The sequence below is a fragment of the Mustela erminea genome, chromosome 4, assembly GCF_009829155.1.
Source record: "Mustela erminea isolate mMusErm1 chromosome 4, mMusErm1.Pri, whole genome shotgun sequence".
NCBI classification, from domain to species: Eukaryota; Metazoa; Chordata; class Mammalia; order Carnivora; family Mustelidae; genus Mustela; species Mustela erminea.
In genome coordinates this window covers 58,205,390-58,223,982 of record NC_045617.1, presented here as the reverse complement: position 1 = coordinate 58,223,982, position 18,593 = coordinate 58,205,390, and the positions used below count along the sequence as shown (strand labels likewise).

General features: G+C 40.5%; 1 protein-coding gene across 6 annotated transcripts in view; it reads left to right on the top strand.

Moving 5' to 3' along the window:
* The window catches only part of UTRN (utrophin), a 504,882-nt gene that overhangs the window by 164,912 nt on the left and 321,377 nt on the right, over positions 1–18,593 (top strand). For all 6 annotated transcript variants that reach the window (XM_032338010.1, XM_032338009.1, XM_032338007.1 and 3 more), the window contains 6 exons: positions 4,131–4,244; positions 4,881–5,036; positions 8,604–8,774; positions 10,575–10,754; positions 15,057–15,191; positions 17,431–17,580. In XM_032338010.1, coding sequence (XP_032193901.1) covers positions 4,131–4,244; positions 4,881–5,036; positions 8,604–8,774; positions 10,575–10,754; positions 15,057–15,191; positions 17,431–17,580 — 906 coding nt within the window. The remainder of the gene's footprint in view (positions 1–4,130; positions 4,245–4,880; positions 5,037–8,603; positions 8,775–10,574; positions 10,755–15,056; positions 15,192–17,430; positions 17,581–18,593) is intronic.

Sequence of the window (18,593 nt, the reverse complement as noted above, 5' to 3'; positions counted from 1 at the left end):
CCCACCACCTGGTACCCCAACCTCCCCCCCCGCCCCTTCAAAACCCTCAGGTTGTTTTTCAGAGTCCATAGTCTCTCATGGTTCACCTCCCCTTCCAATTTCCCCCAACTCCCTTCTCCTCTCTAATTCCCCATGTCCTCCATGCTATTTGTTATGCCCCACGAATAAGTGAAACCATATGATAATGGACTCTCTCTGCTTGACTTATTTCACTCAGCATAATCTCTTCCAGTCCCATCCATGTTGCTACAAAAGTTGGGTATTCATCCTTTTTGATGGAGGCATAATTCTCCATAGTGTATATGGACCACATCTTCCTTATCCATTCGTCAGTTGGGTATCTTTTTTAAGGCACAGGAAACACCTGCCACAGGTGGATTGAGACAATACTTTCTTTCTGGGGAAAGAGGAGGTATTGGATGGTGGAGCAGAGCCCTCTGCTCCCCACACTTGCCTGCACACAGTGGTAGCTAGTAGTGTACTCACTGACCTCTTAACCCTTCTCATCTGGTGTAGCCGCAGGGTGGGATGTTGCCACTAGGCATTTTTAAAGTTTTGGTGTTCCCTCCTTTACTGGGCTTCCTTCTTCTGAGCTGAATCCAGAAGATCTGGTAGCTCTTTCAGTTACTTTTAAATACCAATAGGATAGAATAAGGATTAATGCTGGCGATAGTGAAACACATTCCCTGACTCATGCCAGCAGGTAGTCTCCCTGGCTGGCCCGTCCTGCACTTGGAAGTGGTAACTCTTTATGGGTCAGTCTTGGTACTAAAGCTTTTGTAGCTCTTTGTAGTAATAACTAGTGTGTACTGCACGCCTGCATTGTACCAGGCTTGTCCAAACTTTATCTGTGTTTTTCGGAACAACAAAGTGAGCTAGTTGTCATTATTCCTATTTCGTAGAAGATCTGCTGAGGCTCAAAGAAGAGAAATTGCTTTCTTGAGACCTTGTGGCTGGTGAGGTGCTGAGCTTGGTAGTCACACTTTTTATCTTTCTTTTCCTGGGCCACACTGCTTCTCTTAGAACTCAGAGTGGCCAGGATTATGTGAAGGACTTTAGTAGTGAAAACAGATGGTCAGATTCCTGTCTATTCCTTTTGTTACTGTTGAGGTGACGACTGGGTCTTCATGGCTTATCCGTGTCTGTTGCTTTCTTCTTCTTTTTTTCTTTCCTTCTCATGTTGAAGTGTAAGAGAGAGAAGGGACAGATGTGTGTGACTTGTGTGAGCTCACACGGTCTGTGTGTATCTGGGAAAGGGAGGAAAGAAGGTGGTTGGTGTCTCATGTGCTAATGACAGATTGCTGAGGCTGCTTGCTTCTGTCAAGGCTGCTTGTGATGAAAACCTCCAGGGCATGTAATGCTTCCCTATAAATTTCAAAAATCCTTGGCCCAGAAGACCATCCATTTTTTAATTCAAAACTGGCATTAATGGATTGCCCAGTTATATAGCAGTAATGTTTGAGTTCTTAAAAAGTTGAGAATAGAGAGTAACAGTGCAGGAAGTGACAAGTTCAATGGGCAATTTAAAAAAGTCCTCCCTGAATCCTAGAGATAGATCCATTTGTATGTTCTCTCTTTCCCTACTTTTTGTCTTTCTGTACCCCACCTCCCCCTGCCCTGGGCACATCTTGCTGTGTAGCTCTTACGACACGGAGCAAACACAGGAAAGATACGTCACCAATTAAAATAATACATAGGTGGAAGAGTGCATGAGCTTGTGAGGATAGTGACAGGTAGACAGAGGGAAAGGATGCTTGCGGGAAGCTCCCAATATGACGGAGAGGGTTTTTGAAGCTGAGTTTGGAAGTGTGTGCAGGATGCCCAGGGCCAGTAAGAGAGGCTGACAGGCCAAACAAGTGCTTTTTGCTCCCTGTCTTCATCAGAGAAGGGCCCTGTACATTGGGAAGTGTCAGATGGTCATTACTGAGGGAGCATTCGCGCCTTGATGAGGAGTTAGACAGGAAAACTACCCCAGAGCCCGCAGATGTCTATGTCTACATCCCAAGTAATGTGGGCATTTTACCCTTGGTCTCAAGGCCACATTATGCATCTTGTGAGAAATTACCAGAAACATAGAGTTGGGTCAATATTCTAATTTGGGGGGAACATTATTTTCTAGACGTTAAAGACCCGAAGTAAGTTTCTTGTCAGTTCCTGGCAGAGCTATAGATAAATGACAAACCAGAAATCTTGTATGTGCTTAGGCAAGAATGTGGTAGTCGCTAGGAGTCATCATAGACTCCACCAAGAAGCCTTGCCCAGACTTATTTCCTTTAATTACTGCTTTCCTTTATTTATTTTTGGAGGAGGGATACTAGATTATTAGATACAGACATTTGTAATCTCCCCTTTCATGTATGCTTATTTGGTTCAAATAATGGCTCCCAAACTCATTTTTAGCAACTCATGACTTCATCAGTAAAGTATTTGAGAAATCTCTTCCAACCTTATGCAAAGGAGGTGGTAAGCCAGTTAGATGCTAGTGTTACATAGATTCCTGTATTTTGAAAACTAAGTTAAAACTTTATTGATTAATGAACGACAGGCATCCTCATGGGGAAATGCTCAGGTAGGCACTGTCTTTGGCCCTGTTTTTCACCAGAAAAAAAAACCCTCAAAACCCAACAGCAAAAAAAATTCCAATAGGAAAAGGACAACCCACTGTCAGATGTGTAAATAAGAGAAAGCCAGGAGGAATAGCTGGTACAAAAGTGGTGAAACTAGCAATTTAAATCATTTTATTGGCTTTTAATTATTACATTGGTAACTGTTATTAACATAACAAGGGAAGATTTCATATTTATAAATATCAAGTCTTGAATTTATTCCAGAAGTCACTGACGCAATATGAGATAAGGGAAATGTAATTTTGAGGTTATGGGAACTTTGAAATTCTGGCTAACCATGAGTAATATTGTGACCAATATATCTATGAACAAACAAATTGAAGAAAGAAACATAAAACAACCCTACAACAAGAAGAATTAAGCTTAAATGATGTTAGATGGCATTTTATAAGTGTAAGAGCAATATGTGAAATAGCAGGTTCCATTGTTACCATTCATTCCAGTATTATAAGGAGAAGAATAGTTAGTTCTGGGTGGTATGTTATAAGGACATTAAAAAAAATTGGTGTAGTTTCCTGAGCATGAAGATGGGTGTGATGAGTGCCATATCTGGACTTCATGTTTTAGAGACATCCCAGAAGGAATTTGGAATGCTTAGCCAATAGGAGACCAAGGGAGGACACAGTGACTGCTTTAAATCTTGAGCAGGATTGTAAATGTACTTCCATTCCTAGCGTTGATTGAGAAGCAAAGAATTGACAGGATATAAACGAACCAATGCAGCTCCATATCAGGGAAACTAACAAGTAAAACTGACCAGTGACAGAATGGGAAACCTTGGGAAGAAATGACCATTACTTTGCTCTAATACTGGAGATCAAGTTGGACCTACTTCATTGTATTAATGGCCCAGTTCCAATATTACTGTCTCTTCTTCTCTCCGCAAAATGTTTCCTTTCTCACTTGTTTTTGATCTGCAGCACCACACACAGTAAGGATTGCAGGGGGTGCCTAGTAAATATTGGGTGAAAGGATGAAGCTGAGCAGCGGACTGTCCTGGGTTCTTAGGTAACAAAGTGTCTGACACGACGAGCAATCAATCTATTGTATCCCCTCCACTATGCTATTAATGTATCCCTCCACTATGCTATTAATGTATCCCTGCTTCGAGTAGCTAACTTTTGGAGAAAAATTGTTCTAAATTATATGAGAAGAAAAGATTTTTTAAGCTGATTACATGTAGTAAAGCATTTTTCCTGTGATTTGAATTTTTAATCACTGATGTTGCGCACATTTAAGCAAAGTAGCTTGGTTCCCTGGAGAGTGTTTTGAGATTTTTAGAATGATCACCAGACTGTCATCTCTTAAGGATTTTAGTCAATCATCAAGAAAAATCATTATTTTCAGATTTGGAAGATTAAAAAAAAAAGATACACAACAAATAGAAACGATGCTATCAAAGTTGTGAAACGTCGCCTTTCTTGAAATAGCGATAGATCTCGAGATGCACTAGGGTTGAGTGTCACTGAGTAATTTCCCCGTTTGTTATTGCGTTTGATTTAGGTGGATTTGAAAGTCATTGAGAAGTGGGTGGATGGCGTGAAAGACTTCTTAATGAAAGAGCAGGCTGTCCAGGGAGACGCGGAAGAGCTTCAGAGTCAGCTGGACCAGTGCTCTGTGAGTTCTGCTGATTTAGGAACTCTGCTGTAACAAATAACATTTCCTTCTGCTTCTTTGTTATTTGCTGTTATTAAAATTGCATGAATATGACATGACAATAAACCGAGATAAAATATCTTTCATCGTAAACCTTTTTTTTTTTTAAACTTAAAGTTATTAAAAGAATGACTATATTTTCATTTTTGGCCAGGGTTATAGAATGCGATTTTAATTCATTAGGAGCTGCTATCTTATGTTCCAGTGATAATTTTAGGGTCATAATCACAAATTGTACATTGCTCTTATTATGCCACATGGTGAGGCTTAAAGAGAAATGTACTTAACAAGTGAAATTTGCCAGTAAGACTGTATGCAATTTATATTTGGCGAAATCATTAGGCTTCTGTAAATTAATGGAGACCACTATTCCCTGCCGAGAGTCAAGTATTTCCAATCTAATTTGGCAGATGGCTATATGAAGCACCCAGGTGAAATGAATTTCTCAAGGCACAATATTTCTTAAGTAGTTAGAAGTCCTGACTCTCAAACAGTCTGTTTTTGTAATATCTTCAGGGATGCAAGCAGAGACAAATTATAGTTATGGCACCCACTTATATAGGAATGAACTCAATATGGGCTTGTTTCTATATTCAGGCCTTTGTTAATGAAATAGAAACAATGGACTCATCTCTGAAAGGCATGAGAGAAATAGAGGCGAACCTTCGAAGCTGTCCAGTTGCTGGGATCAAAACCTGGATGCAGACAAAACTAGTGGACTACCAAACCCAAGTGGAGAAACTTAGCAAGGAGGTAGGTTTTTCGGGTCTGCTGTCTGTGGCTTTTAAGAGGCAGACCGTTCCCTTTTTTCAGTGTCTGAATTGATTTTATATCCCATCCAGTTTGAAAAACAGTGGTCTAGAACAGCTATAGTATGGGTGGCCGGTTGGGGCAAAGAAATGGATTTTTATTTTAATTAAGGGAAGGCACTAACAGGCCAGTTTGGCTCCTTGGTGGGAATGAGCTTGGCGTGTTCAACAGAGAACTAGAAGGGCAGTGTAGCTGGAAGAGAATGAAGGCAGGAGTTAGCGGGTGGGTAAGGTCCAAAGTCAGAATGTAGGTGGGATTGTCTATGGCCTTTGAAACAACATTTTAAAATTTTATTTCAAGGCTGATTTCACACAGAAAGCAGAGGGGTTTGAGCACGGAAGTGACGTTACCACGTGGGAAAGCCAGAGTGAAAACAGAGAAGATTATTTAAGAGGTTATTGCTGTCTTGGCCCTTCAGACTGGAGAGAGAGTGCTGGAGGTCACGAGGACTGTTAGGGTTGGTCTGTGTTTGAAAATAGAGATAGGAGTCTGGTAATGGATTGGACGTGTCATCTTGGAGAGGGAATGGTCAAGGAAGCAGAGGGTTTGTGCAGAGCTTCCACTGGGTGTGAATTGTGGTGCTGTTTGCTGAAACGGTGGAGACTCAAGGCATGAGAAGCTTTTGTGAGAGCAGGTGAAACGATGATTTCCATTCTGGAAAGGCTAAGTGTGAGACTATGAGGCACCCCCACGGGGCTCGTCAGCACTGACTGCTGGAAGGAGGAGAGGGCAAGTCCAAAGACGCTGAGGAGTTAGGGTCAGCTGGCAGAGAAACGCCAGGGGGCTGTGAGGCCCCGGGGCCAGATGGAGAAAGCATTCCACGGTGCCCTGTACTGAGGATTGCTGAGGCCAAGGGGAACTGAAAGTCGAGCTTTCTATCTGACAAGAGGGAGGCTTTAAATGACCTTGAGAAAAGGGTCTGGTGGCTTGACAGGGAAGAGAGTCACATTGGAGAATGTTGAGAAGGAAAGGGGAGGTGAGCAGTTGGGACAACAAGTATAACCAACTCTGAGGAAGGAATTTCTCTATTTAAGGGAGCGGAGAAATGGGGTGTGTGCAGGGACCTGGGTATCCGAAGACTTGTTTTTGTAATTTTTAGAAATAAGAGATGTTAGGTGATATTTGCATGCCAAAAAAGAAGGACCTTGGTTAGAAGGAGAAAATAAGGAAGCAGAGAATTTGAGAGAAGGTAGTTTCTGGAGTGAAGTGTGCCATATATGAGAGGGGTGAGGTCCGCTGTCTCTGTGGAAGAATTGCTGTTGGATAATTTCTCTGTGGTGACTGAAGGAGAGCCACTCTGGGTACGGTAGGACTGCAGTGCAGTTCTCTTCTGATTGCTTGTGCTTCGCCAGTGAAGTTACACAAAGCTGGCGTGAGTGAGGAGGGGTGGTAAATGGGAGGAGAAGGTGTGACATACAGGACTGTTCCGCAGGCAGCCCTTACACGGCACACATCTCTTCATGCAATGTTTTTTGGCTAATGTTTATGTAGGAAAAATTGATAATTTCTGTCCTTGGAATGTTTTATTTTGTTTTCATTGTTTTCCTCCAAATTCTGTATTTTGAATATGTTCAGACTTAAAGGAAGGTTGAAATAAAGGTAGAGGGAGCAGCCACATACCCATTCTTTCATTTGCCAGTTATAATGTTCTACCACATTTGCTTTCTCTCTCTCTGTCCCTCTCTCTATACACACACACACATACACACACACACACACTTTTTTTTTTTCCTAAAAATGTGCTTTTGACAGGAATTTGAAGCTATCAGGACACTTCACCCCTAAGTTCTTTAGCATGAGTATTAAATACAAAATGCTTCCGTCATGAATAAAGACAGTATTCTGCAAAACCACAGGACCATTGCCACACTTAAGAAAATAACTTTTTAATATCATCTATTCTGGCCCAATTCAAATTTCTCTAAGTGTGCTATAATCTGATGGTTTGCGCTTGAATTTATTGAGATTGGGAGAAAGTAAATACAGAAAATAGTTTGGAAGTGCCAGCAAGGACCAAACAAAGTGATAGATAGATACAGACAGACATAGACATTTAGATCTATGTATCTATCTACATATACACAAACATATAGATATGACAACATATAATAATTATTAACTACCACTGATTCATCATGAAGGTAAATGTATGGGAAATTTTTAAGGGTCCTCATCAAGGAGGCGACCATGTATTGTGTGAATCATTGTCTAAAGCCATTCCAGACTCTTGTGTTTCATTGAGTCGTATAAAGGTTGAAGAAGTTTTGGACAAATATAACCTTGCCGTATTTTTATTTTGCTAAGAAAGGATGGATATATAAAGTCAATCAACAAATAAAAGCAATCTGTTTCATCTGTTATATCCCTGGTATCATGAAACAAGGGACATTTTAATGCCAAAAAATAAGAAATATATCATCTCAGGATAATTAATTATAGTTTGGAACTTTTTAAAAAAAGTTCATTAGTGTCTTTATTTCTCTCTGGATCTATGAGAATTATATAATTGACTAGTATCCAGAAGCTAGGAAGGAGAATTTTCTGGAAACGGAACCCAAGGAATCTGTATTTGTATATATGTATTTTTTAAAAACAGCCACCCCACTTAGAGTGCTGATCAGCAGGACTTGGGGACTGCGTAGAGTGCTGGCTCCTGGAGCCCCTTATGGGGACAGGAAAGCAGAGCTCCTGTTTGACCCCTTTCTATTTTTATGTCTGTGATCCTGTTTGGAGGGTGGGAACAGGAAAGCCTCTGAGGATTTGCTCTTTCTCTCACGAGAGCCGTCCTATTCCTGTGCTGGCTTTTGGTCTCTGTCAGCTTTGTGGCCAAGCAAGGCCCTGACTCCGTGATCGCTCCGCTGAGATTTCCTGTGAGTGGGAGGAAGCGAGCGCTGGGTGCTCTCTGTGGGATGCTCTCTCCTCTCACAGTTGAAGTCTGTTTGTGGTTGGAGGGTCTCTCTGAACATATTTTTATATCAAGTGTTGTGGTTATCGGAAACATTTAAGTTATTGAATTAGATTCAGACAAAACCTATTTTCTGATGTTACTTTTTTGTGTTGGTGTGCAGGATACAGTATAGTAGATTATCAAAACCAGAATTTTGTACGGCAGTGTTTTATGGGAGAAAATGAGACATTCTGGTTGCTTCCAGGTTTTTTTCCATAATAACACTACTGTAAATTTCCTTAAATTATATGTTTTTATTGCTGTAGGTTAGATTCCTTCACTTGGGATTACTCTGTCAAGAGTTAGGCATTTTTAGAATTATAATAGGTATTTCCATATTAGATTACTATCCAAGATGTTGTATAGCATCACAGTTATAAGGATTGTTTTCATTGTCGCTAATATTCCACAACGTCAGCACAAATGTATGGAGGATTTTATCTGAATGTTAAAACAAGGCTCTTGGTGGAAAGTTACCCTGTGTCCTTAGATACTAGAAACTAGAACTTGACATTTAGTGTGTTAGCATTTGTTTATCTGGGTGAATGGCTTTTCCTTTCCAGATTGCTATTCAAAAAAATAGACTGTCTGAAAGTCAGGAAAAAGCAGTGAACCTGAAGAAAGACTTGGCCGAGATGCAGGAGTGGATGACCCAGGCAGAAGAAGAGTACCTGGAGAGGGATTTTGAGTACAAGTCCCCGGAAGAACTCGAGAGTGCGGTGGAAGAGATGAAGGTGAGTCCGGGCCAGTGGCAACAGGTTTGATAGCTCCCCTTCTCCGTTAAATATGAAGGACTGAGTGAATGAATGAATCTGTCTATCTGCCATCTGTGAAGAACGACATGGACATATAATCTTGTGTAGTTGGATTTCAAACTGGAAAAAAAATATGGAAGGATAGCTGCTATGATTTTACCAGGAAAAGGAAGCCGGGAGTCCACGTGATGCATATGGCGCAGGAGTTGCGTCCATGAAAGTCCTGAAGACTGTCTGTTCCAATAGAACCTCAGGGAGCCACAGAGAATGACTCAGAAATTTGGTTTTATCGATTACATTGACAGTGTTGTGCGACCCTCAGCCCTCTCTGTTTCCAGAAGTTTTAAAGCATTGTCTTTTGTTAGGACCAAGGGTGACTTCCCAAATCGGTTGCAATTTATCTTCATGTTAGCAAAGGTATTCTTCCAGTGAATTCATGGGAAACACATGAATAACAAAATTTTGTTCGAGCAGGTAAGAGTCGCGGTAGGAACATGGTCAAGGGATTTAATATCATTTGGAGCCACAGGATGTATTTCCTGTAAACTTACATTCCTGTGTCAATAGTCTTGAATGCTTTCTTTTCTTCTTCTTTTTTTTTTTTGTACAGTAAAAGAACTGGGCATCGTTCCCAAATTTCTAGCATTGCTTCAAGTGTCCTTCAGTGTTCAAACCAAAGGAGATAGTGTCTTAAAGGCTTTTAAAAAAAAAAAAAAAAAGTAAGATTAATCCACATAGTAACTGTTTTATGCCAAATTTAACTTGCCTAAAAATATAATTAAAGCAAAAATCCCTATATATCTGTTTAAAAAGGGATTATATTTCATCAGTGTCTTATTGAATATGAATCAAAATAAATACAGTAAGGGACTTTTCCAGTACTTGTATGTAGTATTTTTACTGAAGCATTTCTTTTAGTGTAGTTCTTTTGAGAGCTTTTAAAATATTCAGTATAAGGTATTTTAAAGGTAGCCTACCCTGTTAAGAACCATTTCATTTAATTTATTCTCTTTCTTTATATTATAAGCATTGTAGTTTTGTGGTTTCTTTAAGTCCCTGGGGATGAAACCTTAGAGAACTAAGTTTAAAGCCCTTGATTGGGCAACATTCTATTTGTTTTTATTGTTTCAAACAACCATTATAAATTTTTAAAACCACTATACTTAATTACTTTAACAACTGAGGGAAATTTAAAACCATTAAGCAACACGGAAAGCTGAAAGGGAAAATGAAAAGCTGTTTTAGGTTGATTTTTCTCAAAGTGAGTCTTCATCCTTAGCTTGGAGGGAGAGTCAGGAAAGAAGCTGGACTAGGTTAGACTTCCCAGTATAATTTCGTCATCATCTTCGAAATGCTGTTAATTATCAGAAGCATGGACACACCTATGTTTTAGGTTAAAAACAGGTATGTTTACATTATTTTTAAATGATACCTCTACAGAGGTGAAAATTTATTTATTAAAGTTTAATATGCTCAGACTTACAGTGTTTAATGAAAATACCTCACTTAGATTCTTTTCATGGACCCAGACTTTGAAAATACATGTCAGTAACTGAAGGTGACTTAGGGGCTCACATTGCTTGTTATGAAATGTAAATGTTACAGTCAGCATTCTTACTTCAAAAGTACTCTCTGTGGCGATTACCTAAATAATGTTCCAATTAGGTAGTTAGAGTCATGTCAGCATTTTAATTTTGGTTTAGTTATCTTTTTGAAAAAGAAAGAAATTGGTTACTGAGAAAGGCAGACCGTTTTCAAGTTCATCCTTTCTTGGAACAGAGGGCAAAAGAGGACGTGTTGCAGAAGGAGGTGAGAGTGAAGATTCTCAAGGACAACATCATGTTACTAGCTGCAAAGGCGCCCTCTGGTGGCCAGGAATTGACATCTGAGCTGAATGTTGTGCTGGAGAATTACCAACTTCTCTGTAACCGAATTCGAGGAAAATGCCACACGCTAGAGGTATGTCGTTTTATCAGTGGCGTGTTTCTGAGATCAAACTCTGTAAAGTACTGATCATTTCCATATGTTAGAAAAAATTCGAATTTTCTTTTCCTGTGTGGGTTCATAAAGAAAAAGTCATTCTTGGCTAACAGGTTGATAAAAGGAAACTGGGATAAAAAATAGGAAACCCAAATCTGCCTTCAATTAGTAGAAGGGTCTTAGGAAAGCTGTTTCAGTTGTTTCATATCTTTAGACATGTTTTCTATGTGAAATCAAGATTTTTGTGTTTCAGATAAGCTGTAGAGTCTGTTCGAATTCTAAAATTCTAGAACAATGTAATGTGAGCTTCTGTTTTGTTTCATTGCGTGGTTAGGACACAGAGGTGAAAGGAAATGTTTTATTATGACTGGTATCTGAAGTTAGAGAGCCACCTGACAGAAAGAAGAACTTGTAATGTGCTGGTATTTTCCTAGACCATTTATCCCCCTGGCTTGAAGATGTAGATGATGCTTTGACTATTTTTTTTTTTAATACATTTTTGCTTACTTGTTTTGATGTTGGTGTGATTTCTGTTGCATCTCACTGAAAAGATTTAAGAAGCATTGAAATTTATAAATAATTTAAATTCAGTTCAACCTAAAATAAATGACTGTATTGTGGTAAATCCTACAATGGTAAACAATCCCAGCTGTGATATTTAAATTCATTCAGTACTTGCTTGTTCTGAATCTATTTTGTGCTAAAATAAATATGTGTAGTTCAGACTGGTTAATAAGAAGGCTTTACATCAAATGAAACCTCATTCCTTACTGCTAACATACAGCTGATCGTTGAACAATGTGGAGCTGGGGGTCGTTAGGAGCACTGACCACACCTGACGTCACCCAGCTGAGTATCTGTTTATAATTTTTGACTTCCTCAGAACTTAACTACTAACAGCCTTCTGTTGTCCAGAAGCCTTATTGATGACATCAGTGGTCAAGTAACACATACTTTGCATGTTTTATGTATCATGTATGGTATTCTTACAATAACGTAAGTTAAAATGTTAAGAAAATCATAAGGAAAAGAAAACATGTTTATGTTATTGTGCTGTAAAAAAAAAAATCCACGTGTAAATGAATCCATGCCTTTCAAACCTGTGTTGTTCAGAGGTCAGCTGTATTGTCTAACATAAAATACCCGAGGTTACTCAATTGAGAATTTAAAATTTAAAATTTTGTAAATATAACATATAATATTATGTATGCCTAATCTTGGGTCCTGGTGAATGATCCTGGACTTGAGTTTTACTGTAGTTTGACCCGTGTTTTTGTTTTCCTATTTATTGACAGCCAAAATAACAACTCATAATATGTTAAAATAATGAACAAAGTCCCAAGTCATACTAATCTAACAAAAGATCACCACGTATTCTGTGTCATTTCTTCAAGTTGTGTTTATGACCCAGAGGTGGCAATTTTAGGAAGAGGAATGAAATACGTATGTTGAGAACTTGGAATTGCTCTGAGAATTACTTCAGAATTGATTTGAGAGAATTCCTTTGAGAGAAGAGAAGGAAGAATGCCAGGGAAAAAAGAGAGAGAGAGAGATAGGAGAGAGAAGATGAGGCCTGAATATCTTTAAAGGGGGACATGAAAAGATGAAAAAAGTTTAAAAACAGAAATGCTCTTAAATGATGCCCCAGATGACTAAGGAATCTTAGGCAGAAATAGTCCCAATTCCTAAGTTAGAGTAAAAATGCTTTTCTTTGGCAGAGTCCAAGTTTATTACCTCGATTATTTCTAGATGCCTTAAAATTTTTTTTTTCAAATCATGAACTATTTCAAACTTTAGAGAAGTACAGATATAGTCTGTATAACCTATGTATAACCTATATATGTATCCTCCAGCTTATTTTGCCTTATTTTCCCAGATCTTGTTTTTGAAATAAAACAAATTAGCATTACAGACTATGTTTCCTCCTTGTCCAGCCCATACCCTCTCTAATCCCTCCTTTGAAGTAGTCGGTTTCCAGGAGTTGGTATACATTCTTCCCATGCCTGTTTTTATGTGTTTAATAGATACACTTACACTTCCATTATCAGTGGCTATGTAGCAAACCTCCCCACACACAGTGGCTTACAAACAGCCATTTCTTGTTTCTTCTGCTGCTGTGGGCTGATCTGGCCCAGCGGAGTGGCTCTTCTGCTCCATGTATAGGGAGAGCTCACTCAGGTTTCTCAGGGGGGGCACTGGCGATGGCTTCTCCTTTGCAGGTCTTTCTCCTCCTGGCCTCTCTGTTTTTTGGCTTCTTGGCAGCCGGGCAGTGGGCTTTTAGAAGGGAGAACACAGACGCTGCCAGTCCCGTGAGAGGCTAGGCCTTGCAGTTTGGTAGAACATGACCTCCATAGCATTCTTTCGTTCTAAGCAGGTTGCCCAGGCCAGCCCACATTCTGGGGGAGGAGAAAACAGTTTTGCCACTTAATGGCAGGAGTGGCAAAAATTGTGTGGTTATTATTAGTCCGTCATAGTTCACTCTCTGGTTGTGACTTCGTTCCATTGCTCCCTCAAACTGTGCTTAGGCTCTCCTCGGGACTCCCAAAGTCATATTCAGTGCAGCTGGAAACCCAGTGTCTTGTGACCTGCCTTAGGTCCAGATGCAAAATGTGGTTCCTGAAGCAGTTTTCAGGTGCAGGAGTGCAGGAGTGTAGAGCACCTCTAGATCTGGTGACCTGGACACGAAATAGGTTATCTGCCCTACCCCCCAACATACATGGTGAGATGGGCACAGGAAAGCCTCAGTGGGCACTCCCATGTAAAAATGTTGATGGAATAGAAGTAACAAGTAACTGGTAATGGTGACTCTGAAATCTAATAATAGTAGTTCTGGAATCCAGCCAGGTACGTGCGGACGGTCAGTGCCCCAGTCGGGGGGCATGACTGTTGCTTGATCTGGGACCAGCTGGTTTCTTGAGAATGCCCCTCTGGGACTCAATGCTTTTTTCCCATCAGAGATAAGGCTCTGCTCGCTGCTGGGTAGATCCTGGTCTGCTGTCTGTGTGTAGAAATTGGAGGGACTAGACACCTCTTTTTCCTTTTAGTCTTAGCCAGGGTTGGTAGATTATAGCCCAAGGATTAAATTTGGCTTGTGGCCTGTGTCTGTAGGCTCATGAACTAAAAATGGTTTATCTATGTTAAAAGGGTGGTTCAAAAACCAAAACACATACACAGTAAACAAAAAAGAATCTCTGACGGAGAATGAATGCAGCCTATGAAACCTAAAAGACTCACTGTCTGGCCCCCTGACCTGCTAAACACACCTCCTGTGGGGGGCTGGAATGTGCCTTCTCCGCGTCAGTAGGTCTGAAAGCCGGTCAGCCCAGGAGGCTCCGTGCTGGACTCTTCCTTCTAAATTGATCAGTCAAAGAGGCTCATCCCATATGGGAAGAGGTAGTTCCTCTCATAATTTTGCTTCTGGAATTGGAGGATAAATTTATCCCTTTCCTCGCAAAACTCCCACAGGAATGGGGAATAAGTGATTGGGACTAATGTAGGGAGTATAGGATGACTCCCATTTGGTTGCATGTGACTCTCTTCAGATATAGACACCTTCCTAGAAATTTAGGAAAAAATTGGAAGGAGTATACAGCAAATTGTTAGATCAGTGAGCTCTGAGTTGCAATAGGGTAGACTGCAGGGAATTCTAATTTCCTGTATGATTGTTATAAAGTGTTGCAGTTAGAAGTACTTTTTACCTTCCTGTTTAAAAAAAAAAACAAACTAATAATGTTTCCCTCCTGGTTTCTTTTACTCATTATATATAGTTTTATTTTTAGCATTTAAACAGATCCTTGGAGTTTTTTTTATTTTTTTAAGTGCACAGAGGGAGGCAACTCATTCCTCTTTATTCCCCCGCCTCGCCCAACTGGTCTAATATGATTTGTTGAAGAATTTTATTTTTTCCCTTATTTGAAGCTCCAACTTCATCAGTTCCTAAATTTTCAAATACACTCCTCTCTAAATGACATTGTTCTTATCCGTTAGAGAGAATGTGTTGTGCTGGAGGCACATCGCATCTCCAATGATATATATATATATATTTTTAAAGACTTTATTTATTTGTCAAAGAGAGAGAGAGAGGACAAGCAGGGGGAGCAGCGGGCAGAGCAGGCAGAGGGAGAAGCAGGCGCCCTGTCCAGCAAGGAGCCCCATGCAGGACTCGAACCAAGGACTCTGGGATCATGTCCCGGGCCCAAGGCAGTGGCTTACGCGACTGAGCCACCCAGGCACCCCTCCCATGACTCCTTCTGTAGCCGAGCTTTCTTCTTGCTCACTTAGGAGGTGTGGTCCTGCTGGATCGAGCTGCTTCACTATTTGGATCTTGAGACCAGCTGGCTGAGCACTTTGGAGGAGCGCATGAAGAGCACTGAGGCCGTGCCGGAGAAGGCAGACGCCGTCAACGAAGCCCTGGAGGTAGGGCCTTCTACCGGTTGCCATGAGGCCAGGTGACCGCTCCGAGCAGGAGCGCGGTGCTTTGTGTCGACGCACGCATTTGCTTTCGCTCTGATGGTCCGCAGACTTCCGTGGCCTGAAGTACTAATACGATCCCGCGTATTTACATTATGGGTGACCAGCTAACTCAGCCTCGTGGGGTGGGTTAGCGGTTTGATAGTACGTACGTTTTAGGCATGTGTGTATTTACTGGAGTGCCCTAGTGATTTTCCAGCTGGTTTTTACCTTTCCCCAGATGAATTTTCCAGCTGGTTTTTTACCTTTCCCTGGATCGAACTCTGGCTTCTGTTGTTAGGGGGATCGCTCTCTTGTTTCTTCATAAAGTTATTTTTGTTCATTAGACAACTCCCCGGGGAAAGAGCTGGGGACAGGGTAAAGTGGTTAGTAGTGGAGGCCTGGGTCCTGTCCTTGGAGCTTGTCCCCAGGCCAAGGCATGAGCTCCAGGAGGCTATTCCCAAGTGACCAGCACGATATGTGGCACACGATAACTTAAGAACTGTTCCGATGGATTCAAATGTGAAGAGAGTAGATTTGCTTCCAATAAAAGAGGAGGAAGAGGTTCCATTTGCTTTTAAAATGGAAGGGACGCGGGGCACCTGGGTGGCTCAGTGGGTTAAAGCCTCTTCCTTCAGCTCAGGTCATGATCCCAGGGTCCTGGGATTGAGACCCGAGTCGGGCTCTCTGCTCAGCAGGGAGCCTGCTTCCTCCTTCTCTCTCTCTGCCTGCCTCTCTGCCTACTTGTGATCTCTGCCTGTCAAAAAAAAAAAAAAAATCTTAAAATGGAAGGACACAAGGGGAACTGAGTGGATGACTGGACTGAAGGTCAGAAATGAGTCCATGGTGGGACGTGGAGACCACGAGCTGGACTGAGGCTGCGGGAGGAAAGATGTCGCTTCCCAAGTAAGATCCCAGGGCCAGAGGTTGAGAGAAGAGGAAGTCTGAAATGCTTACTTTAAAGGCATACCTTCCAAATATGACAGTTACATGTGTGCATTCCAGAAACATGGAAAATGGAGAGAAGTAAAAAGCAAGATAAGCACTTTTAAACATTTTGCTGTATTTCTTCCTAATTATTATTATTTTCTATCCACGCTGGAAGGCAGTACGTCATAGTAATGGATAAAAAAAGCCTTTACCACTTCCTCATATCAGGGAGATCATATGATAGTTGTCTTTCTCCGCTTGACTTATTTCGCTAAGCGTGATACACTCTAGTTCCATCCATGTTGTCGCAAATGGCAAGATTTCATTTCTTTTGATGGCTGCATAGTATTCCATTGTGTATATATACCACATCTTATTGATCCATTCATCTGTTGATGGACATCTAGGTTCTTTCCATAGTTTGGCTATTGTGGACATTGCTGCTATGAGGAAGTGGTGATGCAACATGGAGGCTTAAGTGGGTAGGAGAAGAATAAATGAAACAAGAAGGGATTGGGAGGGAGACAAACCATAAGTGACTCTTAATCTCACAAAACAAACTGAGGGTTGTTGGGGGGAGGGGGTTTGGGAGAAGGGGGTGGGATTATGGACATGGGGAGGGTATGTGCTTTGGTGAGTGCTGTGAAGTGTGTAAACCTGGTGATTCACAGACCTGTACCCCTGGGGATAAAAATATATGTTCATAAAAAATAAAAAATTAATTAAAAAAAAGAGCCTTTAGAGTCTTAAAGTTGGAATCGTAGCGTTACTTTTTACTGTATGTTTTTGTACTTAACCTCTGTGAGCTTCAATTTTCCCATCCCTAATATGGGAATAGTATTTGGCCCATCTGCCTGATTAGATTTATATATATAATAAGTGTGTATATAAAACAGTGCCTAGCATTCTGTGTATATTGTGGAGAAATATTTTTAGTAATATAGTCAATAACATAATTTTTCTTGTATAGTGTTGTTTTCTGCTTTTAAACTTTGCATACCATGAACATTTCCCTATGTAATTAATAATCACTGAAATTACTTTTATGCAAGTCTAGTAACATGCATCATCATTCATACTGAGTTTTCAATTTTAGGTTTTTATTAGTAATATTATGGATATTATTGTAAATTAATCATCTACCTCGTTTCTGATCTTGTTCTTTAGGGAGATTTCTAGTGAATGGAATTACTTGTTTAAAAAAGTGGGCACTTTTAGGATCCTTGATATATTTTGCCTCCGTCAATGTGTATTTTTTTCTCCTCTCCCTGCCTAGTCTCTGGAATCTGTTTTACGACACCCAGCGGATAATCGCACCCAGATTCGAGAACTTGGCCAGACTCTAATTGATGGAGGGATTCTTGATGATATAATCAGTGAGAAACTGGAGGCTTTTAATAGTCGATATGAAGAGCTGAGTCACCTGGTAAGAACTGGGGAATGCAGGTGTTGATAGGTGTTGCGGTGTGGAGCTGGCCGCAGGAACTTTTACCAGGGGGAGGAGTTGGTAACCAACGTGAACGGGGGTGTTGAGGACATTGAAATACTAGGTGGGGAAGAGTAGACCTAACACTCAGAGGACAGCGAGAACTTTGATGATTAAAAAAGTCTGTCTTTAAGAGTGTTCCTTCTTACTACCTACCTATTTAATTTCCTTTAAGGATATTACAGCTGTATATAAGACTAGGAACCCATATTATCCTAGTGAATATTAGGGCCAACTGAATTTAACATAAGTTGCTGTTGTAAAATGTCATAGCCTCTAGATAACTATTCAGAGTGCACCACAATATGCGTGTTTGTATCGTTAAGTAGAGAAAGGCTATTATCCTTTCTAGGAGGGTTGGATGGATATTACATGCTTTTAAACACAGTAAATAATAATGATTAATGGTTAGGTTGTGAATAGCATCAGGTTTACTCCAAAAGTGCTTCAGAGAGTGGTTCAACACGTATGCAAGTCTGTAGAACTTGAGACTTTGGGAAAAAAAAAGGAGATGTATATGTTCATTCTACTGATAGACATTCTTGCTATATTTTGTATTGTTATTGATAAGCTTATTGCCAGTTCCTGTAAATGTCCTAAATGTGTAATAGATGACATTTGATTGTCTGTTTAATATGTTATGTAGAAAAACTTTACTTTTTTCTTCTTTTTATTGAGGCATAATTGAAATATAACATTATATTACTTTTAGGTATAGGTGCCTGGGTGGCTCAGTGGTTAAGCAGCTACCTTCAGCTCAGGTCACGAACCCTGGGGTCCTGGGATCGAGCCCTAGGTCAGGCGTCTTGTTCATCAGGAAGCCTGCTTCTCCCTCTCCCTCTGCTGCTCCCCCTGCTTGTGCTCTCTCTCACTCTCCCTCTCTCTCTCTGACTATCTCTGTCTCTGTGTCGAATAAATAAATAAAATCTTAAAAAAATTATATTACTTTCAGG